We start from the raw sequence: 19,797 nt of genomic DNA on the forward strand, positions 1-19,797 counted from the left end.
GGTTGTGGGGACTGCGGAGATCCCTATGATTACATGGCTTTTGGGTGGGGTTGGGTGCAGTACGGAGTACATGTTTTGTAATGCATAAGGCTTTACAGTCATGTGGAACAGGCTCGATGAACCAATAGATCTTTTCCTGTTTGCCATTGTTTGTTTTCAGAAGATCTCAATCTATTCTGCCTTTGATGGAAGTTGTTATTTTCTTCCCAACACCCAAAGTTAAAAGTAAAAAGTTTACAGCAATTCAACTAAAGACTTAAATTGACTTACGAGTATAAATGGAACTCTACATATTTCATGAATTGCATTCCATTTATGAGGGGGAAAAGCAATTCTGAGCTATGCTTTGAACATTGTTGTAAAAAGTGAAAAATCCCCCAAGCTTTAGTATCCTCTTATCTAGTGGCAGTTAACAGAGGATTACCTTCATTAGTTTTTGGAGCAGGATATGAATTATATCTAGGCCTGCCTATGGATCAATTACTGAAGCTGAAAATCTGATTGGCTCATACATTGTGCCACTGGAATGCAGCCAGCAACTGGAAGTCCCTTGTTTGAATTGCCACAAGGGGCTAACCTACATTTTAGCTGCATGAAGAGAGACATGGTTAAAAATGATAACGTTCACAGGCTGCATGGCTGGGATTTTAATGCTATTCACTTTTTATCAAATGCTGTAGATAATAAGATACAATGGAACATTTGTCTAACTTCTTTAAAGTTGTATTTGATCAGCTGTCCCTTTAATGCGCAGTAATGCATACCGACTACCAAATTACCCTCAAGATGCTAACAATGTATTTTAAATTATATTTAGAGCGTGAGTAATTGCCTAAAGTTTACAGCAGTTCAACTAAAGACTTAAATTGATTTACGAGTATAAATGGAACTCTACACATTTCATAAATTGCATTCCATTTATGAGGGGGAAAAACAATTCTGAGCTATGCTTTGAACAATATTTTAAAAAGTGAAATATCCCACAAGCTTTAGTATCCTCTTATCCAGTGGCAGTTAAATTAATCCAAATCAAATGCATTAAAAACAATGAATATTTGTTAATTACAATGGGATGGAGTCTCAGTTTTTTTGGATAGTTACTTTAACTGGCTCTAGTTGCAAAAAGTGTAAGTAAATTAGCTGCAATCTGATTGGATTTGGAATTGTTTTGCTCTTTTTGGTGATAATGAAATGGTGTCTTCTACTTGTTTGAAATCTTAATCCAATTCTAAATCCAATAATTTACAGTTTGCCTGCTCACAATTAGTGATAAGATATTCTATGTGCAGCAATAATTCAACTGATTCATCAACAGATGAACATCGACATGCGTAAATGTTAAAGATATTAACACATCATTCCCAGATTAGAAGAGTTATTGATTAAATTGGCCTGGATTTTCCTGGGCCTGCTAGAAAATTGGTGCGACTTCCATCTACCCATGTAATGCTGATGATGTCCAACTGCTTTTTCCTGTGAGGTCCTGATTTAATATCCTTGATGAGGTAAAATTGGTAATCCTTCTGCCGAATTGTTCTCCGCTGCTGGGAGAGAGGGAAATTTGATTTAGCTGTGGCAGTTGATTATTGTTGCAGCTTAAAGGAGTAGAAGGTGATCAAAGTGTTAAGGAGGCAGAGATAGAACAGGTGCACGTGTAAGCAGAATGACAGAAGGTGGACCAGAATCAGGAATATGTGCTATAGTCCAATCTTAAGATTCTTGGAAGCTTATGTGGAAGTGATGTTGGTAGAAATAAGGGCAAAAATGACAATACCATTTGGAACCCAAGACATGAACCCCAAACATGACTGGACCAGTCAGTGCCATATCAACCACTACATGTCCTACAATACTGCCCCAGAAACATCTTAATAACTTCACAAAGTATCTAAAGGCACAAGTGCCCATGCACATCCTAAAATAATGTGGAAAGCATAACTCACATCAATACCAACAACTTATTCAATCACACATTTGGTGTTCTTATACCATTTATTGTAGCACTGTTGGGCTTCATTGGGTTTCTGAAGGATGTCATCAAAAAAATTTGAGGAGAGTATCCCTTGCCCCATAGCAGCTAGCCCTTAAGTACATTTGCAGGCTCAAAATGGTTGAGGAGCTTGAATGAAAGCATCATGGCAGATCCCCAGGAATCTTGAGCACATCTGCAGATTATTTTCTCATGGCTTCACACCAGTAGCACCTTGATCGATTGGAAGCCCTATACTAGTGCTATCAGTCTCTCTCAGTAATTTGTGCACCCTAGTATTTCTCTCTAATATTCTCTCCTGGTTCCCATACCCCTGCTGAGTTAGTTTAAAGCCCTCCAAACAGCACTAACAAAACGCCCCCCAAGGAACTCAGTCCCAGCTCTGTTCAGGTGCAACCTGTCCAGCTTGTACAGGTGCCATTTCCCCCAGAGCCAGTCCCAGGGTCCCAGGATTCTGAAGCCCTTCCTCCTGCACCATCTTTCCAGCCATGCATCCATCTGCCTTATCCTCCTATTTCTGTATTCACTTGCATGTAATCCAGAGATTACTACATTTGAGGGCCTGTTTGCTAATTTTTGAGCTAGTTCCCCAAATTCTGATTGCAGGACCACATCCCCCTTTCTACCTAAGTTATTGGTACCGATGTAGACCGTGACCTCTGGCTGATCACCCTCCCCAAAAGAATGTCCTGTAGCTGCTCGGTGACATCCTTGACCCTGGCACCAGGGAGGCAACATACCATCTTGGAATCACATCTACAGCTACAGAAATGTCTGTCTGTTCCCTAACTATGAATCCCCTATCATTATTACTCTTCCTTCACAGCCTATCTGCTCGTAGTGTCACAAAATGGCTCTGAGTGCCAGTGCACTCTTCTGAGGAACCTGTGCCCCCACCAGCTTCCAAAATGGAAAACTGATTTGTGAGCAGGACCCTCAAGGGACTCCTGCATCACCTGCCTAGTTTTCTTATACTGTCTTTTGGTTACCCATTCCCTTTCTGCCTCTAGATTCCTAAGCTGCAGTGTGACCACCTCTTTGAATGTGCTTTCCAAATAGCTCTCGGCCTTGCCAATGTGCCGCAATGACTCTGAAACTCAGAGCTTCTGCAGCTGGCAGCACTTCCTGCACATGTGGTCGACTAGGACACCAGTAGCATCCATAACTTCCCACATATTACAGGACACACATTCTGCTCGACTGAGCTGCCCTGCCATGCCTTAACTTTATTTTACTTTGGTTTATTTATATTAATTTATTATACTGGCCTTGACTTTCCCTTATTCCTGGTGGTTCTCACTTAAATCCAAGTATAGCCACTTCTCTAAAGGTCACTTTTCTAATTTACAGCAATTTAAAGACAGTCCCTAATAGCAGTTTCTTATCAACCAATGAACTTACGGCGTTCCTGTGATGTCACTATTTGTTTTGTTCTTTTTGAACTCAGTGCGGGCCGGTTCTGAGCAGCTGACTGGTGTGCCTCTGTAACTCCCAGCTAAATGGTGTAAGCCTCATGCCTTGGTCCTGATTTATACTCTCCTGCTCTGTGTTGCTTCCTTGCAGATCCGCCACCTCTCCAACTCCCAGATAAGTGGTGTAGATCTCAAGCCTTGGTCCTGATTTATACTCTCCTGCTCTGGGTTGCTTCCTCGCAGGTCCACCACCTATCCGACTCCCATTTATGAAAGCAGCTTCAGGGAATTGCCTACATCTCATTGAAGATGAACATATTTTCTCATCAGTAATATGTAATTGCCTCTGACCTAGGATATGGACATATGAATTAGGAGCAGGAGCTGGCTGTTCGGCCCCTTGAGCCAGCTCCACCATTTGTTAAAGTCATGGCTGATCTGCTTGTGGCCTCAACTCTAATTTCCTGTCTACCCCCTATACTCTTTTACTTCCTTGTCAATCAAGAAACCATCTAACTCAGCCTTAAAAATATTCAATGACACTGCCTCCACTGCTCTCTGGGGAAGAGAACTCCATAGACTAATGACCCTCTGAGAGAAAAAAAATCTCCTCCTCTCCATCTTAAATGGGAGACCCCTTATTTTTAAACTGTGCCCCCTTGTTCTAGTCTCTCCCATAAGGGGAAACATCCTCTCAGTGTCCACTCTTTCAAATTCCCTAGAATCTTACGTGTTTCAATACGATCATCTCTCATTCTTCTAAACTCCAATGGACGCAGGCCCAGCCTGCCCAACCTTTCCTCATTAAATAATCCTTTAATCCCAAGAATCAGTTGAGCGAACCTTCTCTGAACTGCCTCTAATGCAATCATACCCTTTCTCAAGTAAGGAGACCAAAACTGTGCATAATACTTGAGATATGGTCTCACCACTATCCTGTGTACGTGCCACAAAACCTGCTTACTTTTATATTCCATTCCCCTTGCAATGAACAAAATTCCATTTGCCTTCCTAATCACTTGTTGCATACCAACATTTTGTGATTCATGTACCAGGACACCCAGATCCCTATGTGCTGCAGTGTTCTGCAATCTCTCACCACATAAATTATATGCTATTTTTCTATTCTTGCCAAACTTTTGTCCACTCACTTAGCCTATTCATATTTCTTTGTAGACTCCTTATGTCCTCTTCACAACTTATTCTTCTTCCTATCTTTGTGTCATCAGCAAATTTAGCAACCATACATTCAGTCCCTTCATCAAGGTCATTGATATAAGTTGTAAATAGTTGAGAGCGCTGCACTGATCCCTGTGGTCCACTAGTTACAACTTGCCAACCCGAAAATGACCCATTTATCCCTACTTTCTGCTTCTTGTTAGCTAACCAATCCTCTATCCATGTTCATATCTCCTACACCATGAGCCCTTATTTTGTGTAGTAACCTTTGATGTGACTCCTTATCAAAAACCTTCTGGAAATCCAAGTACACCACATCTACAGGTTTCCCTTTATCCACATTGCTTATTACTTCCTCAAGGAGCTCCAATATATTTATGAAACATGATTTCCTTTCATGAAACCATGTTGACTCTGCCTGATTGCATTAAGATTTTCTAAATGCTCTGCTACCCTCTTCCTCCTTCAGGTACCATGAGTATGTTGGTGCCCAGGAATTTCCATTGGATTGGATCACGATTATGCTTGACAAAGTACAACAGTATGGCTGACCATGAAACTCCCCTGCTTTTACCGCCCACCATCAAATGCATTGGAGGAACTTACAGGCTGATAATCAACTTGTTTGGCCATGCTATGAACGTACCTTCTATGGCCATCAAGAACCCAGAGATTCTGGCCCAGAGGCAGAAAAGCTAACGATGCACCACAAGACCTCCCTACCCTGTTACAGCCTCCTTAATAATTTAAATTCTAACATTTTCCCTCTGACTGATGTTAGGCTAACTGGCCTGTACTTTCCTGCTTTCTGTCTCCATCCGTTCTTGAATAGAGAAGCTACATTTGCTATGTAATTGATATTGGCCATGGTGATGGATACAACCACAGGACAGTTCTGTTACACTTCAAATCTGCTGCAAAAGTCTTCCAAGAAATGTTGCACGAATATGTTCAAAGGTCTTTGTTTTAATGTTGTATAACCTTAATAAAGATTTCAAGATACTTCCCATAAATTTTTTGGGGTATAATAGATTTGATACTATTACAAATATATATTTATTTATTTCCATGCCTAAACAGCAACAACATTACCTGATTTCTCCAAATACTGATCCAACCTTCAAGGTAATCAGAACCTTTTTGCCATCAGGTCCACCAAGCACTTGGACCTGTCCTGTCTTGATGATATACATTTCGTTGCCTATATCTCCCTGAAATGTAAAACATGAGATTAAGAGCCATTTAATGTTGTCACAAATTAGTATCTCATGCTCTGTCATGTTGAAGTCCTGAAGTTAGTTGTTTCAGCCTTGCCAACATGGTCTCTGAGTCAAAGGTTTGTGGATTCAAATTTGTTTTCAGGTTCTGAACACATAACCTTGGCTGATACTGCAGCGTAGTAATGAGAGACAACTACATTGTCAAGGGTTCTTTGGCCCCATGTGCTTGTACAGATCCCATGGCAATATTTGAGGAAGACCTGGGTATTCTATTGGCATCCAGGCCTACATTCAACTCTCATCCAATCCCACAAGCTTAACTGGTCATTTAACTTACTGCTGTTTTTGGGGCTTTGTTATGCTCACGTTGGCTGCAGTGTTTTTCTACAAGAATGACACTTTTATACAGCTTGATAATGTAAGAGTTGCCATGTTATTTCAAGTGTATTATTTCTCTAAATCCACCAAGTAACCTGAATAACCAATAAAATGATTATAAAAACATAAAAATTGCAGATAAATAAAGCATTTAATTCACTGTCACAGTCCACAGCATTGTCACTGAATATAAATAGAAGCACAATGAGCTTTGTGTATGTATTAATAATATGTGCTTTATACAAATGTAAAGCTAAAACTGGGAAGGCGTAACAGGTCATCTGGTTTTGAAATATCTGGATTTCACAAGGTTGCTTTCTGTTTGGACTTCAATACAACATTAATGTGCAACTAAAGCCTTAAGCTGTATCTGAATAATGGAATCAACTCCCAGCTATGGGTCATTCAACCTGGAAATGAAACTGTTAGAAGAACCATTGAGCTAGTAGCATGTAGTCCAGGCAGTCTGAATGCCAATGGATAATTTAAGGCTTTGGCTTGCAGGACTAAGACAGAAAGCTGGATTTTACTGATCATATGGAGAACCCGACGACAGGGTCATTTCTGGATTGGACAGCCGCACAAGTGGGTTTTGGGGCCTCCTTGCCGATTTTGCCATGCAGAGCCAATCAATGGCCAGCAGGCGGGCAAGCTGGCCAATTATGGGTGGCAGGCGGGCACTATTTTTAAAGGGGAGTCTGCTGCCTGCAGTCACAGGGTACATTGGAAGGCTGAACAAGGGAGTCTGCAGAGGAATGGTGGCAGTGTCAGTCCAAGATTTAGTGACATCTCCCTGGAGATGTTCCTGCAAGCAGCAAGGGAACAGAGAGTGGTTTCCGACTGATGGGAGGAAAAGGCCATCAAACATCATGAAGAATGTATAGTTAGAATCAAACAGAAAGTGCTGGAAAAACTTAGCTAGAATAGGCCGAGTGTAGGTGTCAATAGCAGAATAAAGGTCATCTCAGCCTGACAACAAAAACAAGATACAGACTGGCACTTGGTAAAAAAAAAATCAAAGTTTCCACAAGATTTCAACATTTCTACCTGTCCTCAGTTTTGAAGAAGGGATGTATCGATCTCAAAATGTTAACTCTGTTTCTCCCTCCATAGATGATGCCAGACCTGCTGAGTTTTTCCAGCACTTTCTGTTTTTATTTCTGATCTCAAGCATCTGCTGTATTTTGCTTTAATTTTAAGTATAGCTGGAGGTGGCCAAGGAAATTAATGGTTGCAAGGACATGGGCCCGTGGGCCCAGTGCCCAAAGAAAGTCAATGACCTGGTGCAGTCTGAAAAGGAAAATGGCATTCATAATTATGATATGGCAGTCCAGAACAAATGACAAGGCGCCATGAAAAGTGAGAATAGGTGGTTGACCCATGCATGGGCATGACCAGGCACCACCGTCCAACTGAGGTGCCCAGTTTCTGTGTATCGGTAGTCCTTAATGAGTTAGGGGTAAGTAGCACATTGAGTTGGCTGAGTGATAGTCTGCTGCTGCCATCCCAGTGATGCGCTGCTACACATTTACAGTGCCTCATAATGAACAGCATAGCAAGACTATGAGCTGTGAGTGACACTGCATATGTCTTTGCCTCACACTCACAATGCCAAGGAGAGCAAATGGACAGGAGGTGGAATGCCTTTCATTACCATGGTGACACCAATGGAGGACAATGTGATAGAGCTTTGATGGGTTATGAGTGTTGTTGAGGGAGACATGGTATGGAACCCATGGTGATTTAGTTAAGTGATAGTGGATTCCATTATTCCTTTGATCATGTATGAGCTGTGGCAGATGTGAGGGCCTTTAATACCACTGGAAGCTCCTTATCAAGGTAAGGTACCAGGAGTTATTTGAAGGAGCAGCTCTTTCACTTAAATCATGTCTCTCCAGAAGATACAGCAGTGGGTGAGACAGAGACAAGAGCATCTAGTGTAGTGGACATTTCAGAAGATCCATGACATAATTTCAGTCCACCAGTGCAGTAGGAGGTCACGGAGGCAGTGAGAATGGTGGCCACTTCCCCTTGGAGGAGTGAAGAGAATCCTAATGATGTGTAGTTTTTTGAAAATGGCGAACCTTAACAGCAAATCCTGGAGTAGCCGTGTCAAATGTGTGAAAATCTGTCAGAGTTTCAGAGGCTGTACGTCCCCATTTGAAAATGATGGAGGAGTCCAACCATTCTACAAGTAGTGCCATGTCTCTGGCATGTGGGTGCATAACCTCCTCTTTTGAGAGAGTGGTCACCCTCATTGAGAGATACATAGAGGTCAGCACCAAGTGGATGCAGAGAGTGTACACATAGCCTCATAGCATGGCCTCATCCATGAGGTCTATGGAACGATGGATGGAAGAGATGGGCTACCTGCACCAATGGGCCCTCGCTAGCTGTGGATGCAATGAGCTGGACACCATGTAAAGGTAGGCAGTTCATGAGCATGAATGTTAACAGAGGCCTTGGCATGTTGTGATAACAGGGCCACTGAGATGGTAAGGGCATCCCATGAAAAGACAAGGATGCCTCAGGATGAGGACTTTATGATTTGGCAGTCTGTCACACTGGGATTCATGTGCTGATGAGAGAGTCACAAGTCTTGTTGTGATACATGTCATAACCTTCTGACCTAGGCCCCAAGGCGGCTTCTCCATTGGCTGGCAGCTGTTGATGAGCCTCATGCTTATCCTTCTCCTCCTCTGAGGAGGTGCACTCATTGTGGTCCTCCAGCTCCAGCCCTACTCTCCTCTGGAGCAACAGATTGTGTACAGCGCACAGATTATGGGGAGCACCCTGAGGGTTCATATTTCAGGGCTCCCCAAGGTCTGTTGTGGCATCAAAACCTCATCTTCAAAAAGCCAATGGCCTGCTTGATAGTGGCCATTTTAGTGAGATGGCTGCAGTTGTGTGTCTTCTCTGCCTGTGTTGAGGTTGCAAATAGGTGTCAGCAGCAATGTCTTCAGTTGATACCATTTGGCCCCAGTGTCCAGCCATGAAGGTATTGGGTAGTCAGAATGGCTGAGGCAATTTGGACTGTCTGAGGATGAAGGAGTCATAGCAGCTTTCCAGAAAACTTGCACACACTGTAAGATCCACTTACGGTGGTTGCAGACAACTTGAATATTCAGTGAGTGAAACCCTTTTCTGTTCACAAAGGTGTCTGACTGCTCTGAAAGATCCTTGATGGCCACATGAGTACAGTCAATGACCCCATGTACCTGGGAACTCCAACAATGGCATTGCAGCCCACCATCCTCTCATCCTGAGTGGCCTGATTGGTGATAAGCCTGACATATTGGCCAGCCTAATGGCACATGGCATCTGTCACCTGCTTAGATGTTTTAATTACAGATTTTTATTGAATTCCTGCCGTGGCAGGATTCGAACCTGGGTCCCCAGAGCATTACCCTGGGTCTCTGGATTATGCATCCAGTGACAATACCACTATGCCATCGCCTTAACCAACAGCGTATAACACATTCCAACATCCAGGAGAAACCAGACTCTGACACTTTTCATGATTCAATCTAGTAGGGCAGAATTTTTCCCGGCCCTATGGTGGCGGGAATAGAGGTGAGTGGACAAGTAAAGTAGCATGAGGATGCATCAGGTTGTCATCAGGCGATGAGCCACTGACCAAGAGATGCCACATATATCACTCTGGAGTGGACACAGTCAATGACCATGACCTTCACTGCAATAGGCATTGGATGTCCACATTTTCCCAAATGGCGTTAACTCCTGCTCTAGCATTCTACACAGTTTCACCATCAACTTCCTGGAGAGACATTGGTTCGCACATTTCCATGAACCTGAACCTCTTATGGTGCACTCTTTCTGTTGGGTAATGTCTTCTCTGATCATGAGGTTGCTCTCTTACCCCCATGCACCCTCCTTGCCCAAGTCCCATCACTTCCTCAATCCATTGGAACTGGCTGCTGCACAGCTGCTCCCTGTGGCTGCTTCCCCACCTCTAACCCCCCTTCTCCTCACTGGAAGATTCAAACTCTAACTGCAGGGAATACATCGAAAAATGAAGTCTTCATGGTGATGAACCTCACAAGCACCTAATCCTGTCTTATTGGCGCAGTGGATCTGGGAGACAACTTTCCACCAGCGGCCCTTCACTCTGGCTTCATCCTGCGCACTGGCTCCAAACTTTCTAGCTCTCATCTCTGCCATACAGCCTGCTGACTCAGCACAAGCCTCAGGAAATGGCTGCCACTTCACTCTATGCCTTAACTGCCACTGTGCTGTCCCCTCCTTTGAGGAAATGTCTCATTGATGTTCTGTATGCCCCTTGCAAAATCACAAATCACTGGAAAAATCACTGACAATTGGCTGACTAGTGGCCTTAATTAAATGCTAGCGACAGTTCAGTATAAGGCTAATCTGTCTGGCAGCCTGTATCTGTGTTATTTGGTTGGTAACATGGGGAAGACAACCTGATGCATCCTCATGCTACTTTACTTGTCCACTCACCTCTATTCCCGCCACCATAGGGCCGGGAAAAATTCTGCCCTACTAGATTGAATCATGAAAAGTGTCAGAGTCTGGTTTCTCCTGGATGTTGGAATGTGTTATACGCTGTTGGTTAAGGCGATGGCATAGTGATATTGTCACTGGATGCATAATCCAGGGACCCAGGGTAATGCTCTGGGGACCCAGGTTCGAATCCTGCCACGGCAGGAATTCAATAAAAATCTGTAATTAAAACATCTAATGTCGATTGTCATAAAAATCCATCTGATTGACTAATGCCTCTTAGGGAAGAAAATCTGCTGTCCTTACTTGATCTGGCCTGGCTTACATGTGACTCCAGACACACAGCAACGTGACTGACTCTGAAATGGCCTAGCAAGCCACTTAGTTGTATCAAACTGCTCCAAAGTCTCAAAAAATCAATGGAACTGGACAGACCACCTGGCATTGACCAAGGCACTGCAAATGACAACAGCAAACTCAGCTCTGCCAACCCTGCAATGTCCTCCTTACAACATCTGGGGGCTAGTGCCAAAATTGGGAGAGCAACTGCTTGACCTCATGGAATCATACCTTACAGATTATGTCCCAGACACCACCATCACCATTCTTGGGTATGTCCTGTCCCAACGTCAGGACAGCCCCAGCAGAGGTGGTGGCACAGTGGTATACAGTCGGGAGGGAGTTGCCCCGGGAGTCTCCAACATCGATTCTGGACCCCATGAATTCTCTTGGCATCAGGTCAAACAAGGGCAAAGAAACCTCCAGCTGATTACCAAGTACCACCCTCCCTCTGATGAATCAGTGCTGCTCCATATTGAATACCACTTGGAAGAAGCAGTGAGGATGACAAGGGCACAGAATGTATTCTGGGTAGGGGACTTCAATGTCCATTACTAAGAGTGACTTGGTAGCATCACTACTGACCAAGCTGGCTGAGTCCTAAAGGATAGACTGGGTCTGCGACAGGTGGTGAGGGAACCAACAGGAGGGAAAAACATACTTGACCTCATCCTCACCAACCTGCCTGCTGCAGATGCATCTGTCCATGACAGTGTCCGTAGGAGTGACCACTGGACAGTCGTTGTGGAGACGAAATTCCGCCTTCACATTGAGGATACTCTCCATCATGTTATGGGGCACTACCATTGTGCTAAATGGGGTAGATTTTGAACAGATCTAGGAACTCAAGGCTGAGCATCCATGAGGTGCTGTGGGCCATCAGCAGTAGCAAAACTGTACTTGAACACAATCTGTAACCTCATGGCCCGGCATGTCCCCCACCTTATCATTACCATCAAGCCAGGGGATTAACCCTGGTTCAATGAAGGGTGCAGGAGGACATGCCAGGAGTAGCACCAGGCATACTTAAAAATGAGGTGTCAGCCTGGTGAAGCTATACCATGGGACTACTTGCATGCCAAACAGCATAAGCAGCAATTGATTGACAGAGCTAACCAATAACACAACCAATGGATCAGATCTAAGCTCTGCAGTCCTGCCACATTGAGTCATGAATGGTGGTGGACAAATAAACAACTCACTGGAGGAGGAGACTCCACATGTATTCCCATCCTCAATGGACACCAGGACATCAGTGCAAAAGGTAAGGCTGAAGCATTTGCTACAACCTTCAGCCAGAAGTGCCGAGTGGATGATCCGGAAGTCCCCAGCATCACAGATGCCAGGCTTCAGCCAATTCGATTCACTCCACATGACATCAAGAAACAGCTGAAGGCACTGGATACTGCAAAGGCTATGGTGTGGCTATATGTGTGTGGAGCCAGAAGAAATGGGAGAGATACTGAATGAATACTTGTCATCAGTATTCACCAAAGAGAAGCACTTAGCGGTTGATTTGTCTAGGAAAGAGTGTGTAGATAGCCTGGATCATGTTGAGATCAAAAAAGGAGGTGTTAGGCGTCTTGAAGAATACTAAGGTGGATAAGTCCCCAGGGCCAGATGGGATCTACCCCAGAGTACTGAGGGAGGCAAGGGAGGAGGTTGCTGGGGCCTTGACAGAAATCTTTGTATCCTCACTGGCTACGGGTGAGGTCCCAGAGGACTGGAGAATGGCCAATGTTGTTCCATTGTTTAAGAAGGGTAGCAGGGATAATCCAGGAAATTACAGGCCGGTGAGCCTTACGTCAGTAGGGAAGTTATTGCAGAAGTTTCTTCATGACAGGATTTAGTACCATTTGGAAGCAAATTGGCATATTAGTGAGAGGCAGCATGGTTTTGTGAAGGGGAGGTCGTGTGTCACTAACTTGATCGAATTTTTCGAGGAAGTGACAAAGATGATCAACGATGGAAGGGCAGTGGATGTTATATACATGAATTTCAGTAAGGCCTTTGACGAGGTTCCTCATGGCAGACTGGTACAGAAGGTAAAGTTGCACAGGATCAGAGGTGAGCTGACAGGATGGATACAGAATTGACTTGGTCATAGAAGACAGAGGGTAGCAGTGGAAGGGTGCTTTTCTGAATGGAGAGCTATGACTACTGGAGTTCCACAGGGATCAGTGCTGGGACCTTTGCTGTTTGTTGTATACATAAATGATTTGGAGGAAAATGTAACTGGGCTAATTAGTAAGTTTGCAGACGACACCAAGGTTGGAGGAGTTGCAGGTAGTGAAGAGGATTGTCAAAGGATACAACGAGATATAGATCAGTTGGAGACTTGGGCAGAGAAATGGCAGATGGAGTTTAATCTGGACAGATGCGAGGTATTGCATTTTGGAAGGTCTAATACAGCTCAGGAATTACACAGTAAATGGCAGAACCCTTAAGAGCATCGACGGGCAGAGGGATCTGGGTGTACAGGTCCACAGGTCACTGAAAGTGGCAATGCAGGTGGATAAGGTAGTCAGGAAGGCATTTGGCATACAGTATAAAAGCTGGGAAGTCATGCTGCAGCTGTATAAAACTTGGTTAGGCCACACTTGGAATATTGCATGCAATTCTGGTCACCACATTACCAGAAGGATGTGGAAGCGTTGGAGAGGGTGCAGAGGAGGTTTACCAGGATGCTGCCAGGTCTGGAGGTTGTTAACTATGAGGAGAGGTTGGAGAAAGTCTGGTTGTTCTCACTACAGTGACAGAGATTGAGGGGTGACTTGATAGAAGTTTACAAAATTATGAGTGGCATGGACAGAATAGATAGTCAGAAGGCTTTTTCCCAGGGTGGAAGAGTCAATTACTAGGAGACATAGATTTAAGGTGAGAAGAGAAAGCTATAGAGGTGATGTGCAGGGCAAGTTTTTTACGCAGAGGGTAGTAAGTGTACGGAAATCGCTGTCAGAGGAGGTGGCGGAAGCAAGTACGATAGTGGTGTTTAAGAGGCAGCTTCACAAATACGTGAATAGGATGGGAATAGAGGGATATGGACCCCGGAAGTGCAAAATGTTTTAGTTGACGGACAATATGATCAGCGCAGGCTTGGAGGGCCGAAGGGCCTGTTCCTGTGCTGCACTTTTCTTTGTTCTTTGTTCTTTGAGGCAGCTCACCACCACCCTCTCAATGGCAATTAGGGATGGGCAATAAATGCTGGTGCAGCCAGTGAAACCCAAATCCCATGAATGAATAAAAAAAGACTCATTACATTCACTGCAATCAGTTCAATTTTAAAAGATCAAACCAGTTACCACTGTCATTGTACAAGAGCTTTTGCTGTTATGTACTTGTCAAATTGTTACATTTATATAAATAAACATCTTTAGTTACTCTGAGCCACTTTGACAGTTGTGTCTGAGAAATATAAGCTTGAGTAATTAGGACAGAAATTATATATGGCAGTAGTAATGTCCCAAGGAGACCCTGAATGGCTGTTTTGGAGAGGAGTGGAAGACAGATAATAAGATAAAAAAGGAAGAGACCTGTGCAGTAGCAAGATAATAAGCCTCCTGCTGCTCAGAGTTGAACAGATAGCACTGGAAAAGCAAGAAATCTGGAAGAGCTAGGAAAAGAGCAGCTAATCTCCAGGAATTGATGCAGAATATCCTCCCTGCAGAGACATTGCTGGGATTTAATGGAGCCCGCTGAAGTGAGCTCGGCAGGGAAAGCTGTGAGGCTCATTTCTGCTGGCTGAAAAACTGACCCCTATTTAGATAGTGGAGGTAAAGTAATGACACGAGGAATGAGCGCACTAGCTAATTAGGCTCATTTTCGAGCCACAAAGGCCATTATTGTTAAGCCCACCAGCATTTAGTGGTGGCTCAGAGATTCTCCTGAACTCATGCTGGTCTCATCCCTCTTGAAGGCCTCCCAGAAACCCTGTTGAGGGAATCAGAACAGTCCATTTTTCAAAGATACTTGATTCCTGATTGAAGGACCCAGGAAAGGGGCAGTGGTGGGGTTGGGGGGGGGGGTGGAATGCTGGGAGCCAACCACTGCCCTTGCATCCCCCCACCTCACCAGCCAACCCCTCCCTGTGACCCCCAACCTGCTCACACTCACTTGTCTTCAAAGATTCAGCGTTGATACTTGGCGAAGGCCTCACTGCATCATCGATAGCAGCCACAACTCCCAACAGCACTGCAGGCATTGGAGAGCTTCCACCCCCTTCAGTAGCTCTTGAGGGTTGGACTTTGACCCCACTGGGGACTTACTTCTGTAGGAGGCCTGACGCTACCCACGTAAGTGCCTGATTTGCACTTAAATAGTGTCAGGCACCCCTTGGAATGAGGATGCAGGTTTCCCACTGGTGGGCTGAACTCACATCACTTACACAAAATTCCACTCATGGAGAAGGAGGGACATGCAAAATATTATGGAGCAAGTTCACATCAGCTATGAGTACCATCTATTTGAACATAGGAAACCTTTATAGCGACAGAAGAAATTCAACTACCTCACCAGAGAGTAAAAGATATGTTACCTTCTTCCATGACCCCTCCTTACAGTCACTTTAACTAGAATCCTCCAGACCTCTGTGATGAATATCTAGTTCATGGTTCATGCTAATATTTTAGAGGTAAAGTTTAGTTCTGAGAAGACTGCTGTTGTGAAGATTAAGGTAACTAAAATGCTGGGCTTTAGAGATTGCCAGAAGACCTAAAAGAAAATGGCAGTTCAGAAGGTTACTCATGTGTTTTTAATCGAGCCAGAATATAAGAGATGGAGCCATAAAACAGCAGTGGGCTTGCTTGGCTGGAGAACTGGAGGGATGATACCTATGCTGCTTGCAAAGTGCAGCCCAGAAAGATGTTTTGTTTTGGGAGTTGGAGCAAAATTAGTTTAAAAGCATTCAGTGAACCCCGAAAGACTACATTGTCATGGTGAAGGGTGGAGCTTAAGAAGGTTCTCTGGTTTCAATTTATCTATGGGTAGAATCATCCCAGATTTGCACTAAGTGCAGTAGCAGGTGAGTAAAATGACGTTTCACCTGCCGGCTGCAGTGGTGGCTTTTCATGCAGTATCATCCCAAACCCACCACATTATTTATGCATTCCCGGGAAACATGCTGTTTCCATGGCTCTCATTTGCCCGTCACACCATCACGTTGCCACTTCATCATGTGGGGTGCAATATTTAAAGTGTAGCATTGAGCACACCTCTCAGAGCTTCTAGCCCACGACTACTGCACGGAAGACAGGATGGCCTTGAAAGGCAAAAAGACTGCAGCCCCCAAGTTTAGTGACGTGTTCCTTGAGTGTATTTTGGACACTGTGGAGACTCGCTGTGAAGTCCTCTAACCCTGCTCTGGCTGCAGGATGGGCAGCAGCATCACCAATCCAGCATGGGAGGCGGTGGCAGTGGTGCTCAGCGCCAATGTCCTGCAAAAGAGGACAGCCACCCAGTACTGCTACAGGGTGAATGGTCTCATCTGTTTCGTCAGGGTAATTTATTCTTCTCATCACTCTCAACTCACACACTCACAAACCCATCACACATTCACAGGGATCTCACACCTCAAAGGACAACACCACTAACTCTCATTCACACCCTCACATCACCATCAGACTCAATATCCTCTCCGGCTCACGTCCTCATCCCATCCATGGCTGCACTCACCGCACAAACATTCCACACAGTCCCATGTGTCTTGCTCACATTATCTCCATCTGTTTCCATGCAGTAGAAGCCTGCTCACAATATCAGGGAGAGGTCCCAGACCGGGGTTGCAGTGGCCCACATTAGGTCCCTAACTCACTTTGAGGAGTGTGCCATCATGCTGACTGGTGAGGATGTGGACCATGCCTGCTGTGACGGTGAGGTCGGCGGTGAACACCCACGTGAGGATCCTGCACTACATCATCCCTCTCTCAATGCAACTGTGAGTGCTCTCTCTCTTGCTTTTGACTTTGCTGCCATGTACTAATTATCTCTACTTTTGTTCACAGGGAGCTCTGCCAAGCGGCTGACACCCTCAGCCAGCCAATCCCTCAGCTCCATCCATGTCCTCACTTCCAGCCAAGAGGACACTTCCTCTATTGAAGGGCTGGAAATAAGCTGCCTGGAAGACCCGTCACAGCCCCCACCCACACCCTCCACCAGCGCCGAGACACACACCTTGGTGGGACTTAGATCTAGAGCAGGCTTGAGTTCACAACCTGGTGGTCACTACACCGACATGTGACTGTAGCAGGAGGAGGCAGGTCCGGCCGAGCTCCCTGGCGCTCGGAGGACTGCTGGGGAAGAAGCATCTTTGAGGTCCGAGTCAGATGACAAGCCTCTGGATTTGGCCTTCCAACTCATTGTGGAGAGTCAGCAGAAGGCATGGGAACATCATGCAAAGCTGTTGGAAGCCCTCACCAGAATGGCATGAGAGCCGGAGGAGCACGTATGCCTGCTCTCTGATGAAGTGGTGCCCACGTGTGCATGTATGGGGGTCTCCATGGGGAGGATGGCGGACACCATGGAGACCCTGGTCCAGCAGAACGTGGAGATGTGTGCAGACATCTCGGAAGCCATGGGTAAGTCCCTGGAGTGGCAACACGAGAGGGAAAAGGGGCACCTCGACATCCCTCCAGGTGCTCCTTCCTCTCAAGGAGTCAGGCTGGGGCCGCCAATCACCCAAAGGAAGGAGAAGCAGCAGCTGGACACCCCTGGGTCATCCATTAAGGAATCTCAGAGGCTGTCCTCTCCCTCCAAATCCTCTTTGTCTGTGAGCCCCTCAGCCTCATCCTCTATCACCGCAGGGGGAGCAGCCAGCCAACGAGTGATTCTGCAGGGAGAAGTGTGTGTGTTTGTAGCAGGGCCTTTCGGAGCCTCGTGTAAGCACTCTCCCACGCACAAGGATCCTTCACGTATCACACTCACCTCAATGTCCTGAGCATTTTGAATGCTGCCTGCTGGGGTTCATTTTCAATTGTCCATCTGAGTTGACCTGCATCTCTGTGCACCCAATGATCACACTCACATGCAGCACCTGATCTCGCCCTACACGACTGTCATTTTACTTTTGATCTAGACAGCATGGGCTGGATTTGCTTTTTCCCCTCTATCAGTCACCCATTTCCTTTCCCCCACCATAGTTGACCCCCCCCCACCATCACCTTCCCCTCTGTGATTTATCGGTCACAAACCTTTCTCTTTGGGAGAAGTGGAACATGCATGTTTCCTTCCTTCCTAAAAATCCTACCCCCATCCACATTCACTTCCCTGACCTCCTCCTTCCTACACCAGGGTCCATGTCTGCCTCCGAGTCCCCACCAACTACCCATGTCGTCCATTCTATTGCTACCATCAAACCTTCACATTCCCACACTAAAGCCTCACTTTGCCCTCGGTCATTCTCACCATTCCCTCATACCATGACCACCCTCAGTTCACTCCGCAGGGGATAGTCATGGATCCATCATGTTCCTTGCATGTTCACCTGGACTTCCCTCCTCTGCACTCCTTCCCCCCAAGAACCCCTGCCCCTCTTGGGACCCCTTCCCCCCCTGGAGCCCGTGCCCTCCTCTGACCCCTTGCCCTCCGGAACCCCTCCCCCACCTGGAACCCTTTACCCCCCCGCCTTAGTCCCCCCACCACCTCACCCACCACCCCCCGCCCGGACTCCCCACCCCACTTAGTCCTTCCCCCTTTCTGACTTCCTGAGACATTGTTCCACCAGCCTTAGTCCATTCCCGCCCCCACTCCTTCCTCTAGCCATACATCCAGCCTCACTTCATCCTCCAGCCTTACTTTTCCCCCTTCCTGACTCCCTCAGGCACCCTCACTTCTTCCTCCAGTTTTACTCCTTTCTCCATCCTTACTTCTTCCTCCACCCTTACTCCCTCCTCTCTCTGCACTCCTTCATCCCCCCGGGGCCCCCCTCCCCTCTCTGCACTCCTTCCCTGCTCCAGACTTCTTACCTTATGCCTTCCACCTCGCTTACACCTACCTCCCCAGTTGCCATCTTCTCCCCTTTAGTCCCTTCCCCACTGTATTCCCTACCCCCTAACCTCACTCCCAGCACTTTCATTCCCCTCTTCCAACTTCAACCCCCAACACCACCATCTGAACTTCAGCCCCCCAATACCTTCATTCTCAGGAGAAGAGGTTGAACCATTGGGAGTTGAGCAGCCATTGAGGCATGCTGAATCAGAGTGGCTCTTGAGAGAAGTCAGATCTTTGAAAATGAGGGAGACAGAGTTTTAACAAGATTTTGTGATTCACAGTGGTTACTGATGTTTGTGAGTTGCTGAGAAATCTGTGGGATCTGTCCTGGTCACATCTGTTATTTTACATTCAGTGTGGTATGTTTGATCACAATTTGCATGTTAATTCATATGTAAGTCATACTAACTCTGAACGTTAGAGTATAAGATAGCTATTGTAAATTGTTATACTTTTCTGTCTTTATACAGTAAAGTTTATTTTTTTGTTTAAAATCATGGAACCTTGTGGTTTTATTCTCCTAGAGGTTGACTGGGATTTTGAACTTTGTCTACTTTAAGCAAATAGTTACTGGTCTCTAAGTAGATCATAACACCTCTTAGTGCGCGTTTGGAGATGAGGGGAAAACGGGTTATTAGGGAAACTCTGATCAGACACAGCTCCCTGATGTGATCCCACAACCAGGCAGGTTTCCCAATGGTGGATTGTCAATGGAATCAAGAACTAGCTCGCCGAATGAGCCTCTGATGTGACCAGAGCCTGGCAATGACTCAGAGGGGCTTCATGGTGCGAGGTCATAGCGCTGTCATAG

The 19,797-nt window shown here is 45.6% G+C and overlaps 1 protein-coding gene across 1 annotated transcript in view; it reads right to left on the bottom strand.

Moving 5' to 3' along the window:
- The window catches only part of LOC121278827 (cyclic nucleotide-gated cation channel beta-3-like), a 118,988-nt gene that overhangs the window by 8,820 nt on the left and 90,371 nt on the right, over positions 1-19,797 (bottom strand). Inside the window, exon 12 of the mRNA XM_041189281.1 lies at positions 5,674-5,792. Within this exon, the coding sequence (XP_041045215.1) occupies positions 5,674-5,792 (119 nt within the window). The remainder of the gene's footprint in view (positions 1-5,673; positions 5,793-19,797) is intronic.

This window comes from Carcharodon carcharias, chromosome 6, assembly GCF_017639515.1.
Source record: "Carcharodon carcharias isolate sCarCar2 chromosome 6, sCarCar2.pri, whole genome shotgun sequence".
Classification (NCBI taxonomy): Eukaryota; Metazoa; Chordata; class Chondrichthyes; order Lamniformes; family Lamnidae; genus Carcharodon; species Carcharodon carcharias.